The sequence below is a fragment of the Anneissia japonica genome, unplaced genomic scaffold (genome assembly GCF_011630105.1).
Source record: "Anneissia japonica isolate Jap-2015-1 unplaced genomic scaffold, ASM1163010v1 scaffold287645_len25949_cov127, whole genome shotgun sequence".
NCBI lineage: Eukaryota > Metazoa > Echinodermata > Crinoidea > Comatulida > Comatulidae > Anneissia > Anneissia japonica.
The window spans coordinates 1-19,124 of record NW_022695327.1 but is presented as its reverse complement, the minus strand read 5'-3'; the positions used below and the strand labels follow the sequence as shown (position 1 = coordinate 19,124).

Genomic DNA, 19,124 nt, shown 5'->3' with positions numbered 1-19,124 from the left:
GTGCTAATTATTACATTTAGGCGACGCTTGTTGTAGACTGGCATAGTGTTTGCGGAAATAAATACCATTTTATACACATGCGCAGATCGATTCGCCAGCAGCGAGTCATCGCCAGCAGCAGCGAGCCATCGCCAGCAGAGAGATATAGACAATGGGTCGTGCTCATATTATTTGTTATATTTTTATTATTCATTATTTTCACTTGACTCGCATAAATAATTTTGTTCGAGGAACATTTTATGCAGTTGTACTTCGCAGCACTTCACTTGCAATTTCTAGTATTAAAGATTTATATTATTCATTAAATACAATACGGTACTTTTACTAGGCCTACTACAGTATTTCCATGCTCTGTTTAATCAAAGTAGGCCTAATTAAGTTTTATACTGATTTTGTTATTGTTCCACACCGTTTACGGTTGTGCCTCTGCTACAATAGAAGCAATAAACTTACTACGGATGCAGAGGGGTTGCAGACGGTGCGATTGCACCACCTATAAATTGTATTAAGAAAAATAATTGCTGTATTGTACTGTTTATATACGGTAGTTTTTATAATTATGAACATCATATCGGTAAGACTTTAGAAGTATGAGAGCAAGCATACAATTTTATCTTTATCTAAATTCTACTATTGCGTGGATTTCTCTAGACTGTCTTTCAATAATATTATATTCCTCATTCTGTTATTATAGAAATACCTCATTAATATTATATTTGTATTATAACAAAAGATGGCAAACTTACTTCCTGGACGGACCTTCTAAATAACCGTACCCTCTTTAGAACCCTCTTTAGAACTAGAATAAAAAATGAGGCCAATACAGTATTGTGGTTGAAACGCTTCAGACATACTGCCACCCTCCTCCCCACAAAAGAATTGACCGAGTATATGCCAGTGGTGGTCCAGAAACTTGCGGGGATCCAAACAAAATGGCAGGATTGGGATTCCCAGAATATATATCCCTGGGTTCATAGGAAGAGTTTAATGGCTTTGTAAGGCCCAAAAGTGTGCTTTTGGACGGCAGTGAGAGATTGGCAATAACATTTTTTATAGCATACGCAAACAACTAATTTAGTTTAACGACATCGTCATGGCCTTATTGTTCTAATTTTAAGGAATGAAAGTGAAACAAGCCATTTCATCTGATGATTGTTAGAGTAATCAATCCAAAATATCAGGTTAAAACTCATCTACATCAGTAGAAATATTCACAGTCCCTGATGGAGTCATAAACCACAAATTTATGCAACAATCGATTGATTGATGTCATATGATACGATAAGATTTATTGGGTTCACTTTCAGATCAGTGGCACCCATCACTTTGATGGTGCACCCAAGAACAATATAAAATATAAACAAAGGAAAGCAAAGACAGTTCAAAAACAACAAATGTATAAATAGCATAACAAAAACAAAACCAAGCAATTTACAGTAAAGTTTTACCCTTAATTGTTGAATATCTAACAAATTGTTACTATAATTAAGTAAGTAAACTGAATGAAACACACTGAGCTGCACAAAAACCTGTACTTAGTATTCGTGTGAAATTACCGGAACGTCGATTATTTATTTATTTAATTTATTTATTAATATTCTTCTTCTACGGACCAGGGCAGAATCAATCCTTATAAAATATTAAACATTCTAAAATACTGATTAAAAATCTTTACAATAATTATTAAAAAAAATTAATCTTATTAATATAATATAACCATAATAATATAAATCTTAATCATTGTACTGGAGATAAAGTAGATGTAGTAAAAAAATAGTATATCGTTATGTAAACATAATTTGTATCTTTTACAATATAAGCATTTTATATCATCATATGGCTATCTTATTGTGACAATTACAGAAATTACATAAAATGAAGAATGAATGAATTTTAATATTTACGTAATATATATTTTTACATTATATTAATTTTCTACATAATATTTTGTATTTGCCTTTTAATTTGAAAAATTATATACTGTATTAACAAACAAGACATAAACAGAAACCATATGACTTTCAACATTAACCAATTTTCTTAGTACCATATAGAATTACACTGGAATTGTTTTACTTTTAGGATAAAAAATCTAAATAAACAGCTCAACAACAATTATAATAAAAAACAAAAGTCAGGACATAATGTGCGACATCAAATCATGTTGAAGTAAAATAGCCTATAAATAATTAAAACATTAAAAATTAAATACATATCAAACACCTCTGAACATTCTACCTGATTGTATTTACTTATTCTAAAAATCTGCAAAAAACATTGAAGTAATATTCAAAACTGCTTACTAGAAAATTACTGATAATTTTACCAAAATATAACAGGGTAGGCTACAATTTCTCATATTGAGACTTCTCAGCTTAAGAACTACAACAAGCAAGTGGCAAGAAAAGAACTATATGTCATTGAGTTTAATATAACGATTAACTTCCCTACTAGAACACTTGTTAGCCATATCATCAATCATAAGCACCTGACAGACTTCAACCTGACAGACTTCTCAAGAAAATATAATTCAGTTTATTAACTAAATTTAGCAAAGTGGCAAGTTAAGAACCTTTGATACCATTGAGGTCGTTGTCACTGATATAAAAAATCTGCTAATTTTAACGCAACTTCCCTACTACAACACTCTTTTACAATATCATCCATTATAATACATGACAGATTGCAATTGTTCAGGTCAAGAAAATTTAATTTAGGAGCAATAACCAGCAAAGTGGGAAGTGAAGAACCTTTGATGTCAATGAGGTTATTTTCATTAATAAAAAGATGTGTTAATTCCAACACAACTCCTCTACTAGAACTCTCTTTTACCATATCATCCATAATAGCACCTGACAGACCGCATTTTCTCATGTCAAGATAATTCAATTTAGGAGCTAGGGCCAGCAAAGCGGCAAGTGAGGAACCTTTTATGTCTTTAAGGTTATTTTCACTGATAACAAGACATGTTAATTCCAACACAACTCCCCTACTAGAACACTCTTTGACTATATCATTCATAATAACACATGACAGACAGCAATTACTCATGTAAAGATAATTCAGCTTAGAGGCTAGAACAACTACCAAAGTGGCAAGTGAGGAACCTTTGATTTTGTTGAAATTATTTACACTGATATTAAGATCTGTTAATTCCAACACAACTCCTCTACTAGAACACTCTTTAACCATATCATCAATAACAGCACCTGGCAGACTGCAATTACTTATGTAAAAACAATTCAGTTTAGGAGCTACAGCCAGCAAAGTCGCAAGTGAGGAACCTTTGATTTCTTTGAGGTTATTTATACTGATATTAAAATGTGTCAATTCCAACATAATTCCTCTATTAGAACACTCTATAACTATGTCATCCATTATAGCACCTGACAGACTGCATTGTCTCATTTCAAGAACACTCAGGTTAGGAGTTACAGCCAACAAAGAGGCAAGTGAGGAACATTTTATATCACTGAGGTTATTGACGCTGATATCAAGATGTATTAATTTCAACACAATCCTTTCCCTAAGCAATGTATCAGCAATCTCGTTCAGAGTAACACCTGTTATATTACAATATACTAACTCAAGTTCCTCAAGTCTTGGTGCATTACATAGCAAATGAATTAAAAATGACACAGTGATAGAGTTGAAATATAAGTAGTATCTTATAATATCATATTTTAAGTTTAAATTCTTGCATTCAGCTGATAAACTACTGACAATATCATCAGTATATACTTCATGAATTTCCTGTAAAACATCCTGTTCATCTTGTACTGCAATTAAAACATGAGCAAATATTTTGCCAATGTATTCAGGTAATAACATTTTAACTGTAGTTATTAGATGCTGTTTGTTTCTCCAACTAATTCTTTTACTCATAAGTTGAACAATCTGCTCATCTGTGATTACCTTCTCATGGGGAATCATGTGATGACTGAACATCCTCAGTGAGTTGCATATGTCTTCTATGTGATTTCCATATTTGAAATCACCTGCTCTTGTCAGCTCTTGTGAGATTGATGGATGACTGCCATCCATACCTGAAAAGAGAAAGATACTAATAGAAGTATGTTACTGAAACTCAAATACAGTTTACATTATCTATCACATTTATTATCTCCGCCAGAATATATATTTTTCAGTCGGCCGCAAGCAACTCCAAAAATTACTCGCACCCACCAGTCCCCCCAAAAGTCACGGTCAAGTAGTTAAAAATCACCTTATTTTGCGAATCAAGGCCCCTCAAACAATCTTCGAGCCCTAGATACGCCACTGTGTGTGTAACGTTTTGGTGTTTCGTGTGATTATTTGTGTGCAACATAATTAACATAATTGAAAATAGCAGGGAGTGTTAGGTACTGTATACCCAATGAAGAAATTATTAAATTTTGGTGAAGGTCTGAAGTAATGTGAGGATTATTTAAAGAGATTTAAGAGCAAACGTCCTAGACAAAATATAAAAAAAAAAATAATCAACTGATATGAAGGAAACTTTGTGAAAGTTTAAACAAGTTACAAAAGGAAGAAATTATCAAGCGTTGGTCATGATCCAAATTCGGGTGTGAACTTCAGGGTCATTTAAATTGTTAAGTTCCTGCGTGTTTCTTGTCCTCAAAATATCTCGAAAACAGCTGCACACTTAAATGGAGGTTCCAGGGAATGTTAGGTATGACCCAAGGATGAGGTGATTAAATTTTGGTGACCATCTGGAGTAGAGTGTGGATATGAGGACCATTCAAACGAAAATGTCTCAGAACAGATATTTAAAAAACTAATTGACTGACATGAATGAATATTTTGTGAAACTTTAACCAAGTTTAACAAGGGAGAAATTATGAAGTATTGGTGACAATCCAATTTTGGGTGCGCATGTACAGTAGGCCAAAAGGTTCCAGACCTAAATATATTGAAAATGGATAAAAATGGATAAAATTTACAATTGGCAGAATAGTTTGTTTCAGTTGTGGTCATGATCCAACGTAGGGTGTGGATATGAGGACTATTTAAAAATAAGTTTACCGTATTACCGTAGGCAGAAACAATAACTATATGACGAATATTTAAATAATAGTGCAATTACAGTAAAGATGTACAGTGTTTTATATGTACTAACTTCACTTTTTTCTGGAAGTATTGGGAATATGTTTAACACATTTTTAATTTAAACATGTGACAGTAAAAACCATATATCTATTTCTATAATATTTCCATTTCAACACCAATACATTGCATGTATTTTGTTCGTCAGCTATAAGAGTAAAACGTGCCAGTAGGATAAGGCAGAAGATGTACAACTGACAGGTGTATAACTGATACAATATCAGCAGGAATTGTGAATATTGCTACTGATGATGTGAGTTGCAACCTAATATTTTTGATTGATTAATTTCCGTCAATTTTAACACAGACAAACCTTAGTTCAGTCTTATAATTAGGAAACTAATTTTAAAATGCTAATGTGCTTATAGATCAGGAAACCAGATCTGCTTATATCATAGTAATGTTCGTAGTGAGATTAGAATGGCTAAGAAACATTTTCAACTACCATAAAACGATTGCATCACTTCATGAGCCTCATAAATGGCATAGGGAGGTCCGGAAATGGGAAAGAATAAAGTACAATCTATGCTGGTGAAACCAGGTAGCAATCTTCAGGATAGGAGTGATGTTTTGCCCTACCAGACATTTTATCGTACCTAATATTCAGTACCTCCCCAAATACTAGCAAAAAAAAAGTTGCAAGTGATTTGGGTGGGGATCAAACCCATGACCTCCAGGTAACTAGCCTGATGTCTTAACAACTAGACCACTGAGATTGTGCTTGGTAGCTAGTGATGAATACGATCCCCAAGTAACAATGGGTACTGAAAGTGCTATTAACATAGAGTTTGTGTCAGGAAAATATCATAGGAGTGATGTTTTGCCCTACCTGACATTTTTCCCTGATATTTTCTTAATAACCTTCAGGATATTGTAAATAATCTCAATATACATTTTGCTGGTATCTGTTCTCAGTTACCTGTGTTGAATCTTAACAACTAACCTGCTTTTCTTCCAACTTCCAGTACACCAGTTATATATCCTGAACAAGTATAAGCTATAAAAACTACCAGTCATCTTAATGACTTAACTTTGCGATTAATTAAAAAGTTTGCTTCTGAACTTGCGTCGCCCTAATCTGACATTTTAAACATTTTTCTTCAGAGCTATATCTTTCCTAGTGTTTGGAAGAAAGCTAATGTGTCTCCTGTGCCTAAGAGGCCAAATGCAACAAGATCTGATGAGCACCGTACAATAGCTATAACACTAGTCTTCGGAGATATTTTTGAGGGTTTTCAGGCAGATATATCATTAGCTTTCTGCCCTCTTATTGATCTTCAACAATTTGGTATAAACTCAAAGGTGTGCTCATTAAAACATTATTAGTCCAACTTGGTCATCATATCTTGTTGATTACAGACAAACCTGGAATGTATGCATCAATCTGTACAGCCGACTTTAGTAAAGCGTTAGATTGTGTTAATCACTCCGTCTTGATTAATAGATTGATTGATAAACACATTTCACTTCTTATAATTCCCACTATGTATAGTTTCTCTCCAAAGAACTCAATGTATGCGTTTGGGTGGGGCAATTTGTACTTCTGAGTCTATTTTTTTTTTTAGATCATCAGATAAGGGTAAAAAAAAAAATGTTGTTCCTTCTTTTCAAACAGTTTTGCCAAAAATATCTAGACAGAGGAGAATATAAAAATTAAATGTTATTGGTGAATGTAAACAATGTAGTAATAAGATGGTAAAATGTTTTAAATTTTGTATAATTAGGAAGAAATATACATATCTTATCTTTGGAGATTTCGGGGCAGCGGAGGTCATAATAAAAATAAAGAAAAACTTTCCAATTTTTGTGGCAGTGGGAAATTGGCCTAAAAAAAAATTTTTTTTAGCATAGCCCCGTCGGGGAAGACGAGTAAATTCTGTCGGGAAATAAACAAATAAAAAAAATATTTACAATTAATGTTCGTTAGCCACCACATTGTTTTCATCTAACTATTTGTGTTATTAATAATAATAATAATAATCAAAATAAGTAATAACTAGATTTGAACTCATTACTAAGGACGAGTTTGGTGATCCGCCGAACTTTGACCCTCAGGAAGCGCGAGCGGTGGGTGTTGAAATGTTTTTAAATGCTCAAAAATGGTCTAAAATATGCTCTAGTTAGTTGTTTAAAAAGTGCAATATTAAACAATTGACGCCTGTGCACATTAAAGGCACAAACAGTTTACTCGTGGCCCTGGATTTATGAATCTCAGCTTAGCAAATGTCTTAAGTCAAAAAAGTTCAGATGTCAGTAATAAATATCTCTTAAGCTGATTTATTACCCAATCTTAGCAAAATATTGGTTTAAAAATCGTCTTAGATGGTGCCCGCGTACAATTTTCTAAATTTAAGAAATTTTTAAGCTAAGCAATATTGATAAATTTGACTTAAGCAAAAAATGTACTTAAGACGAATTTAAGCTGAATTCTAGTTTGATAAATGTGGCCCCTGTTGATGAATACAGTGTCAGGAACCCAACACATGAAACAAAACGTAATTCCCAGCTTCAGTAAGTGCAGTGCGCGTGGAAATGAGCATACGGTGCGTAAATTATGGAAAGTTTTGGGATGCTGAAAATGACCTGAAACGTTATTTAAATTATCTGAAAAAGTGTTAATGAGAATTCCCAAATTTTACCGAACACGCACGTCAGGACGTGCTCATGGACAGTAATGGCACAAGAAATTGACCTTCTATCGGTTAGAAAGTGTCGAAAAACAGTCTACCGCCCTCTATCCGAAAAGTGATATTGAGAATTTACCAATACAGCACGTCGCGACGTACTCGTGGACGGTAATGGCACGAGAAATTGATTCTTGTCAAGAGTAATTTAAAAACACCTGTTGGTTGGTAATGCCACACAAATTTTCCATTCATAATGTACTATATATCAATCTGATATCTTCGAAATACAGTCTGCCGCCCACTGTTGTCCATGATATTTGATAAATTTGAAGAAAGAGAGATGAGAGGGCTCCAAAGATTCATTCTTTTTTACCATGATGACATCATCAAAATGAAAAATAAAGGGACACTTCCGAAAGAGAATTGTCTCAGCTATAACATACTCACAGGTGGAAGACGATCAATCAAGAATAAGCGCGATACGTTCAAACAAGTATAAAAAGAGTGACATCATAGAGAAAAAAAAAAATCAGTTTTTTTCTTAATTCAAATGGCAATAAGTTGACGTCACAATGTCCGATCAGCCATTATGATCTATAACATCATATCTACAACTCATGTGCTTTCAGAATATGTAAAAAAAATTGGGGGTTACCTTTCATCTTAAGGAGCAATAACTGATTAAAAATATATATATGGTTTTAAGCATATATAAATTTTGACGCACGTATACATGCACGCTTAAAAGCGCAAACGGAAAATTAAGGTACATGACATTCAACCTTGACCTGAAGATTATGCTCAATTAATATGTTTCAGAAATGACAAATGGTTAAGATGATATGAGCTCATCAACGTTTTGAGGAAAGAAAGATGTAGGGGGGGGGGGTCAGAAAAAAACAATTTTTTTTACCATGATGACGTCATCAAAATGTAAAAAGAAGTCAAATGAATGAAAGAGAATTGTCTCAGCTACAACATACTCAAAGTTGGAAGACGATCGATCAAGGATAAGCGAGATTCGCTCAAATGCGTATTTTAAAAAATGACGTCATAGCTAAAATACACTTTCTTTGAATTCAGATGCCAATATGATTACGTCACAATGTCCGATCAGCCATTATGATCTATAAAATCATATTTACAACTTACTGTATGTGCTTTCAGAATATGTAATAAAAATTGGGGGTCACCTTTCATCCTAAGGAGCTATAACTAATTAATAATATATATATGGTTTTAAGCATATATAAATTTTGAGGCACACGTACGTGCACGCTTAAAAGCACGAACGGAAAATTAAGGTACATGACATTCAACCTTGACATAAAGATTATGCTCATTTAATGATTCAGAAATGACGAATGGTTAAGATGATATGGGCTCATCAACGTTTTGAAGAAAGAAAGATGTGGGGGTCAGAAAAAAAACAATTTTTTTGACCATGATGACGTCTTCAAAATGTAAAAAGAAGTCAATTATATGAAAGAGAATTGTCTCAGCTATAACATACTCAAAGTTGGAAGACGATCGATCAAGGATAAGCCAGATATGCTCAAATGCGTATTTTCAAAAATGTAATAAAAATTGGGGGTAACCTTTCATCCTAAGGAGCTATAACTGATTGAAAATAGGCATGATTTTAGCCTATTTTCGCTCTATGTTGACAAAAACGCGCACAAGGATTTGTATCTTCTATGCGCGCGTACAGCATTGCTATTGACGCTAAGATGACCAAAAAAGAATGGAAATTTGTGAATACAGTGTCAGGAACCTAAAACATGTAAAAAAAACCCCAAAATTTAAAAAATGTTGAAATGCTCAGAATGGCCTGAAACGTGCTCTAATTTATTCAAAAAGTGATTTCGACCATTTTAAAATTTTGATGCACGTGCAAGGTACCAAGTTAGGATCCATTGTTTTTACAGTAATGTTAAATGATCTGACATTAATGGAAAATTTTAGACAACTCAATGATCAGTGAAATGAACACATTGAGATAAGATTGTGTTAGCCAACTGTAAAGTCATTTTGACCCTCTGCAAAGCTGGTACATTATAAACGACATGATTCCATATCCATCTAAATTCCAATTTATGCACATTCATTTTCTGAGAAGCGAACCCTAATTCATTCCCCTGCCATTGGAGGTCGAGTTACTTTTAGTTCCTCAATGTATCAAGCTACTTGGAGTGCACATTCAAAGCAATATGATAGTGGGATGTGCAATGAAGGTGATGATCTCTAAATGTTCTCGATGTCTTTATATACAGTACTTTAGGTATTGAGATTGTTTGGAGCTTCAAGAGATGATCTTGTTTTCATATACATTACGTATGTGAGACCATCGCTTTAGTATGCTTGCCTGCTATGGCACGCCTCTATGAAGGCACAGTACAATTTCCCTTTCTTTTTTTGCAGTGCTTTTTTCACTAGGGTGTCTAAAATAAACGCATTGTCAGTTGTGGTGCTATAATATTTCCTAAACCCTGCCTGTTCTTCAACCCATACCCTACTCTAGTTTCTACTATTTTCCACATTTACTAAATATTAATAATAGTGTGATAGGTCGGTAGTTTGCTGGGTTGTTTGGGTCGTTATTCTTATGGATTGGTAATTCCGTAAGACCATTTACTTGGAAATTCACCCAATTTTAGAATTTTATTGAAAATTAAATAATGCAATTCAGAAAACTTTTTGGTAAGCGCTTCATAATAATTGCAGTAATTGCATCTACGCTTGGTGACTTGTGATGTTTTAGTTGTTTGATACTACCTAATGTTTCTTCATGTTACATCATTTAAAAATTGTTTACTGTCATCATCACAAGTTACGTTACGTTGTTTGATGAGTTGTTACGATCTTCGTGTGGGGGGTGGATTATTAACTGGAAGTGTTCTAACCATTGATTATAAGAAATGTTACTTTCCAGAATGCTTTTTTTGTATACAAGATATAACATTTTTTAATGTTCCTTTTCGTCTTGTCTTTTCTTTTCCCTTATCAAGTTTTTGTATTCTCTTTTACAATGTATGTATACATTATATCTTATCTCATCCCTACTCTGTCTAAATAATCTCAGTGTTCTTGTTCATAAGTCGTGATATACTTTGTCAAACCACTGTTTTGTATTTTTTGCATTCATATTTCGTCTACCTGTATGCTTTATTTCTTTCCCTAAACTATATATTGCATTTGTAATTTTGTTAATCAGTGTTTCACAATCATCGGTATCGTAACACCTGCAGATATCGGGTCTAGGCCCGTTGCCACCCGGCCTGTTGCCACCCGGCCTTTTGCCACCCGGCCCGTTGCAACCTTAGGCCCGTTGCCACCCGGCCTTTTGCCACCCTAGGCCCGTCGCCACCTGGCCTTCTGCTACCTGACCTTTTGCCACCTAGGCCCGTTGCCACCCGCCTTTTGCCACCCGGCCCATTGCCACCATAGGCCCTTTGCCTCCCAGGTATAGTAGGTCTATGCATTGTATTTGCAGAAATTTTACTCTCGGCATTTTTGCCAAACTATGTGTACTGAATGACGAATGGATTGATTGTTTGGCAGATTGTAAACAATGACAATTCGTTGCGGTTAACCATCATGAAAGGCACACGTGTGAAGTTCCTGATTAGCATTCTATCTTTATTTGTATGCAATCAGACGTACATACTGTATGTATATGTTTTCTGAGTATGTACTGTTTTTAGTTAGTGTGTGTGTGTGTGCTTTTTTACATTTTTTTGGAAAGGCAGAACATCATGAATTAAAAATCTTGTAGTGTTATAAATTGAACAGATTTTTTATTTTTTTATTTCATTGACTTACCTTTGAGTGTGGAAATAATAATGAACATAAATATAGTGAAAATGATGAAAATAGTGATAAGCTATTATTATTAATATGTTGAATATGTTGCTGCTACCGCTATAAGAAATGGGCCTATGCCCACACATATGTACACCTCTCACAATTTGTTGTTTTTAAGATATTAAGCCAAATGTATGATCATATATAGCTGTGGTATACCAATAGAAAAAACATGGGTGGGGGAAATGTCCAACTGACCAATTGAAGACCACGCAAATTAGGCTTGAAGACACTATAATCTGAACAATAGCCCTAGTCACGGTATAAACAATCAGGAGGATTAGTTTGCTCAAATCGTTAATGTTACTGAGCGCAATATCATTTGTAGTTTACCGCTAATGAGAAGAGCTTTATTTAAAGTTTATCAATGACAGTTATTTCTCATGACAAAATATATGATTGTTATAAATTGTCTGCATAAAGAGAGAAATACCAAACAAATTCCATAAAGGTCATTATACACACATAATATAGGCTTGTGGTTATACTATATAAATGACTATTATTATCATAAATGTGTTTTTTTTATTGCAAAAGCACAGGCTATTTCTTTCTATTTTAGATTAAGAATATACTTAAAAATAAAATATAAAAATAAACTAGACATTGCAGTATTTCTTTCCTTATGTGGATTTATAACAATGTTTATTTCTGCAATTTTCTCCTGGTGGTAAGATGGCGCATGGACGATTGTTTAAAATAAAATACAGTAAACAATACTTAAATATTAAACTGGAAAGTAAATTTAATCAAGAAAAAATTTTGCTACAGTAGGCCTACTAGTACAAATCGGTGAAAAAAACCCACCAAAATAATATAAATATTCCCCATTCCAAAAGGGGATAAAAGGCCAGATGGCAACGGGCCTAGGGTGGCAACGGCCGGGTGTCTACAAGGGCTGTGTGGCAAAAGGCCTAGTTGGCAACGGGCCTAGGGTGGCAAAAGGCTGGGTGGCTAAAAGCCGGGTGGCAACGGGCCAGGTGGCGAAAGGCCGGGTGGCAATGGGCCGGGTGGCAACGGGCCGGGTGGCAACGGGCCAGGGTGGCAACGGGCCGGAACCTGTGGATATCCTCTAACTTGTTTATTGATTCTATTTAATTTAATGAAATCATCATCAATTTTAAGATTATCCTCCCAAACATAATTAATATTGTATGGTTACAAGTATCACAAGTTTCTATAGATTTGTTACAACCAAGTCTGATACTGGTTTCAACTGGCATGTGATCGGATACACTGATATAAATAATTTTGAAGTGTTTAAAAAAAACTATTAAATAATAGGTATTCACTGGCAATTATGTAATATATAACACTTTTGCCTTGGTAACCAAGGAAAGTAAAATCACAGATTCCTTTATCTTTACCAATCCTACCATTTAAAATTCACATTTTTACATTTTTGCAGAAATCTATGAATTTTTTACCCTGGGTATTTACTGAGTAATTACTAGAGTATCTTTCTTGTGTATATAAGTCTGGAGGGTCAGACATTGAAATGATATTGTAATCTTCAAAAGTTCATTCAGTGAACCTGAAGGAGTATAGATAAATGATATTGTATATATTATTTTTCTGTTACATGTATCATTAAATTTTAACGATATTATGTGATCATGCTTCAGGTTAACCTCTGTAAGATTTATTTATCGAGGCCCGCCAAGTTTCTTAAACAATTCCATTTTAGGTATTTCATTTTTATCTGTTAACCTAGTCTCACTAAGAAAAATTGTCATGCTTTTTTATACAATAGCACACTTCTGAGCTCATTGTCATCTTTTAATTTATTTAATAATTCGGCTTTCTTCTTACATTTCTTATTCGAGTAGTGTAATCTTCACTGACTCCTATTTTATCTGAACTTTCGTTTCAAATCCTATCTTTGCTTTCCTTTCCTTTTTTTAACTTTTTTTTTACTGTGTCTTTTTAGTATCTCTTCCTTATATTTGTATTTGGAGAATTTAACTATTATTGGCCTAGGAGTATGTTTTGTATTTAGTCTGTGTGCTCAATCAATTTCAATTGAGTTGACATGCACACCCAGATTTTCGATCATGCATTCCTTTATTTTCTCCTTGCAATTGGCCCACGTTTCATTTGGTTGTTTTGGAATGTTGTGAAAAATATAAGATTTTCTCTTCTGCTTTGAGCTTCAATTTTATCCATCTTTGAAGCAAGTTAGTAATTTATTGATTTTAGCTGCTTATTTTCTTTTTCAACAGCTATCCATATTTTGGTTGATACTGTGTACATCCTGACCTATTTCTTTCCTTAATTCTTTCATTTCGTTTAATATCTGTTTCAATGGGTCTTGTTCACTTGTTTCAGTTCCAAAAGCTTCTTTAATAGTTCCCTCTCTTGTAGTTAAAGGACCAGGGTTAAGCTCTATATCCCTGCGTTTATCAATGTGCATGCTATCACAAGTCCTAAAACTCTACCAAGAAGTAAACACCACAATGGTACAAGCTGCAAATATTATTGCTTAACTTTCCCTGCTTTTCTATGTGTATAACAGCCAATTCTTAGTCTCGATATTTCAATTGATATCATTGTTTTAACTGTTAAATTAAGTGCAACATATTCAAATAGCAATAAAATGCATTAATCAGATTGATTGCCATCTACAATACGAGGGCAGGTGCAATACAGGTGTACTTACACTATAGTTAATACTGTTTACTTTTCTTAATAGATGTGAGTGTAAGTATGTCTTCTCCTGTCAATAGAGGTTAGTGCCTAGGATTTCCTAGGCCTTGGGATTGGTATTTGAGAAAATCAACACACAGCGGTTGGCGGGAATTTCAAAATACCTTTATCAGTACAGCTGGGTTTAACACACAATGAAGAAGTAAACAACATACCTGGTCATAAAAAATCCACATAGAGTTTAAAATAACAGAAATTGAGCTTCCAGAAGCAAATAATGTAGAATCATCAGTATAATTGTAAATTTTCTTCAATAAGTTAGCGTAATTTACACTCAGAGCTCAGATACAAACACATCCGCACAGTAGTTATCTGACTAAACTCCAGAATATTTTTTTGGGAAAATATAAGCTGTGTTCTTGTAACAATGTAAATATTAGTGTAGGTAAGCTCCAGGAGTGGATTGCTATAAAATGGTCTTAACTGGTAGTCTTAACTCCTAGAATAAAGCCAGCTTTATCACTTAGACAGTCTTACTAAAGACATTCCTCTAATACCATTGCTATAAAACAGTCTTCCCTAAGACTGCTTTGGGTATTGAAATGCAAACAAGCACTCCCTGGTAATGTAAGATTGAGGGCAACGTCATGCTCGACACACACAAATGTATCGAAATGGACATAAATAAAGGCCGTAGACCTATTTTTACAGACGTTGTGAGAAGTTTATGGAGCATTCGTCGTTCGATTCTCCGACTTTGAAGATTTAGGCCTAGGTCTTTCCATTGCATTGTTGAATTAATCAGCAAAACGCCATGATGAAAATTATTTTTTAAGACCGTTTTAAGCCTCCTCCGAGTAGGCTTTAATTTAAGACGACTAACTGGTTAGACTGCGGTATAGCAATGGTCTATAATAATAGACCAGTAGTGACATCATGATTATAGCCGGCTAACCGTTAAGACCGCTTATAGTAATCCGCCCCAGATCTTAATGAATATTTAATTACAACTTGGTCTCTAGAGCCATAATGTGTTTTAATACCTTTATAAAAACATTTAAAAACTTACCTTGACCTGATGTAAGAAAACTTGGTTCAATGGAATATTCTTTTTCACGTTCTTTTTCTTTCACCAATACTTCATCCTTTATGTAACACTTTTTCTTGTAAAACATGTTTGCTACATAGTGCCTTAGGTATCCTATATCAAATATGAAAAAATACCATTTTGCTATATGCCTTCTAAAAGACAAGAAGAAATCTTGTACGCTCAAGTAATAACAAACAGTGCAGTCTATCTAGGGATTTCATATACTGTAAAAACTGGAGGACAAAAAGAATCCTGACCACATTGTTGGGGTCAAAGGAAAAGCTCTTTTAATAATATTAATTTGGCAAATTAAAAATACAATCTTGACAGGGGCAAAAAATGGAAAAATAATATCTTACACCACCGTGTACAGTATTTAGGCATGAAGAATATTTCTTCAATGATTTAAGCATGATTTAATATGCTCTACTGCCTCTATTTTTATACTGTCCACATTGGAGCTTTCAAGATTACAAGAACTTGTTAGAGTTTATATTAACCCTATATATTTTGTGTACATCCTGTAAGTGTTGATTTTTTGCTGTAGTCTTTGAAATAAATAAATATGCAGAACAGTGTGCGCAAATTTGTGTTGACTATTGTGTTATGAACACGTCTGGTTTGACTCAACTGCATCTGCGCGCAGAATTCTATATTATTTTAACAATTTTTTTGTGCTGGTAACAACAGGCTTTTATACGCTTCAATGCACTATTTGTGCGATGTGACACAATCAATTGTTAGATGTTCTCAATTAAACATTTTTAAAATTAACAATTTTTTCTGACTGAGTATGTTATTTTGTCTATATTTTTGGAAGAGGTTCCGCAAAAATTATTTCTGTTGCAATTAGTTCTGGGTCAGTCCACAGATGGACTGGACTATGAGTTATTTCATTCTTGATGTATTTTATTGTTATTGGTAAAACTTCTTGCTGTGTTTTTTTTTTTTGGGAGGGGGTATTGGTAATTTTGTTCCCATGAGATTTTGTTTTATTTATTTTGGAAAGTCTCTATTTTTGATATTTATATTTAAATCAATATTTAATGATTATTTTATATTTATATGTAAACGTTTATCTTTTTAGGTTAATCTTATTTTTCAAAATTCTAATGAATATAATAATAAACTGGTTGGGATTTTCTGTTGTACTGCGATATCGATATTGATTTTTAATAGGGACCCTGGCGGAATTATTGGTTGAGATTCCTGGTGTATGGGGATCCGATTAGGATTTTGATTTTTGGCCGGTATCCCAGCTGGATTTTGGTTGGGATTCCCGGTTTATTGAGATCCCTAGGGATATTCTGGAGGATCCCAAGTTTGTCAGGATCTCGAGTGGGGTTCTATCAGAATTTTTGATCGGGATCCCAGTGGGATTTTTAGTCGGGATCCTCATCAGGATTTTTATCGAGATCCCGAGCAAGATTCTATCGGGATTTTTAGTCAAGATCCTGGAAGGATTTTTGTTTCAGGTTTATTCTTATTGGAATTTTTGACCCGATCCCGTTGGTATTTTGATCAGGTTCTTGGTCACTTTAGCCTAAATTTATAATTTTTAAAAAAATATTATAATTGGGTCCTCAGAACATTCTTGTAAAAATGGGACTCATAAGAAGTAAAGTTAAATTGATTTTTAAAATCTTCCCATTGTCTAAAAACTGAAAAATATGAAATAATGAAAATAGGATTTTCTATTAATTATACATTTCTTTACCCATAAGTCAAAATTGAAGGAATGTACAGCTCCTGGGTCAATGATTAAGAACTTACCTTCAACCAGGAGTTGTGCTGTACATGTAACTTCACCCAGATGGTTAACTGCTTTGCATGTGTAAAAACCTTCATCTTCTGGTATACATTCTTGAATATGTAATTCACAAATGCCTTCCTCTGTATGTTTGACAATATATTCTGGCACATCTATAATTTCAATGTTATCAACATACCATGTAACCTGTGGTGGAAATCCAAACATGAATTACATTTGTGAATTGCAGAGAATGTAAATACATTTATGGCATTAAGTTACAGTAATAATACTGTAATAATAATATTTGAAATGACAATGGTGATTGTAAATGATGACACTAATTATGATGTAACTGTGTACAAGTTACTAATTAAAAATTTAAATAAAAGCTCATTTGTGTTGGTGTTCAGATTTGTGTTGAGACAACAATTTTTACTTCATAACTAATTTTACTTAATAATTAGATACAGTGATGATAATCATAATGAACAAAATGTTTGATTATTGAAATGAATGATTATTCTTTGTGAGGATTTGAGGGTGTCACGTCCCTAGCAGAAAAGCAGTTCACTGTTTGTCCTCGCCTAAAGGTTTGGTTTATAGAACCAAGTGTTCTCAAATAAGAAAAGCGGTCCAGTGTACACATATGGCTTGTGAGCAACATAGAACCAATTGCATTTTTTGGAAGGCTTACCATAATGCTTTGGTTCATTCAGAACCTGTCATCGGGAAACGATGTGAAAAAGTCTGCTAAATATAGCCATGGACCATGGAATTAAGAACAATGTTGATTTTATTGTTAAATTATTTCATTGCGATTGAGCATGAAATAAACACAGAACAAACAAATATTACTGTGAATTAGTTATTTTCCTACCTTTACCTATCTACCTACAATTCCTTTATGATAATAATATTATCACATTATAAAAGAGGTGTTACCTGGGGTCTAGGTATGCCAGCAACTGCACACTGAAGAATTGCTGCAGAGTCTCCTTCTACAGCAATTAACTTTGTTTCAAGTTCCTTAGTGAAGTATGGAGCACATTCTTCTACTTCTGGGATTATTGACAGTTCAGAGACCTCTGATATTGGGGCTTTTTCGTCCTATTACATAAAAAATAAAGAATAAAAATAAACATCTTAGCAGACTTTATACTCTGCCAGGATTGGTTAAATATTACAGCCCCAAATAAAGTTTCCAACTTAGTATTTGACAAGTTAAATTAGGACCCCATTGGAAATAAGTTTTACTCCTCCATCAGCTTTTGTTGCTATTTGTTTGTTCTGCCATGTGCAATTGTATTTGTTTTGTAAATATTTTGATGATGTGAAATAAACTGAACTAAACTGGCAAGTAAATAGTTCCTCTGCTATGTAGTTTTATCTTGGCAAGTGATGTTTGAACAGATTGTCCTGTATGACTATTAATTCTGTAGGTTGATGATAGAATGCCTCATCTACTGTATATGTCTTTTCCTAGGGATTTTTAATTTTTACCCAAAATATTTTGTATTTTATACTTAGTTCACCTGAATGAGTTATACTCTATTTGTTTTTTCCAAGATTTTCAAAAACATTATGTATTATATGATACATAACTTCTTTTGTTTAGTTGATCTTATTATTAAACAAAATTATGAATGCAATACAGGATCTGGATTATGCAATGATCTTTTAAAAATATATCACAAAGCAATGAAGAAAGATTAAAAGGATAATTGAAGGGAAATTGAAATTAAAATATTAAAAAACAGAGGTATATTATATCAATAATATTTCTGTAGTAAACATATAAATGATTATCTTATTATGTAAATAAACTTTCAATTAATATCAATATTATGTAATTTTATGCTTATTTCAATAATTAAATTTTTTTTATTCATAAAATGGAAATTAAAAGTAAAATATTAAAAAAACATAGGCATATTGTATCATCTTTCATCCTTTCTACCTTTTATGTAATAAACATGTCTTATGTAAATTTATTGCTCTCTTCCTTTTATTAGTTATCAATAATATCGTATCAATAATA

At 33.4% G+C, this 19,124-nt stretch overlaps 1 protein-coding gene across 1 annotated transcript; it reads right to left on the bottom strand.

Annotated features, from left to right (window-relative positions):
• Positions 1 to 1,632: 1,632 nt before the first annotated feature.
• On the bottom strand, positions 1,633 to 18,193 carry LOC117101470 (the record flags this gene model as incomplete). Its single annotated transcript, XM_033241440.1, has 4 exons — positions 1,633 to 4,046; positions 15,313 to 15,444; positions 17,107 to 17,290; positions 18,029 to 18,193. Coding segments are annotated over 4 exons (1,932 nt in total), but the record flags the coding sequence as incomplete, so codon positions are not given.
• Positions 18,194 to 19,124: the final 931 nt, after the last annotated feature.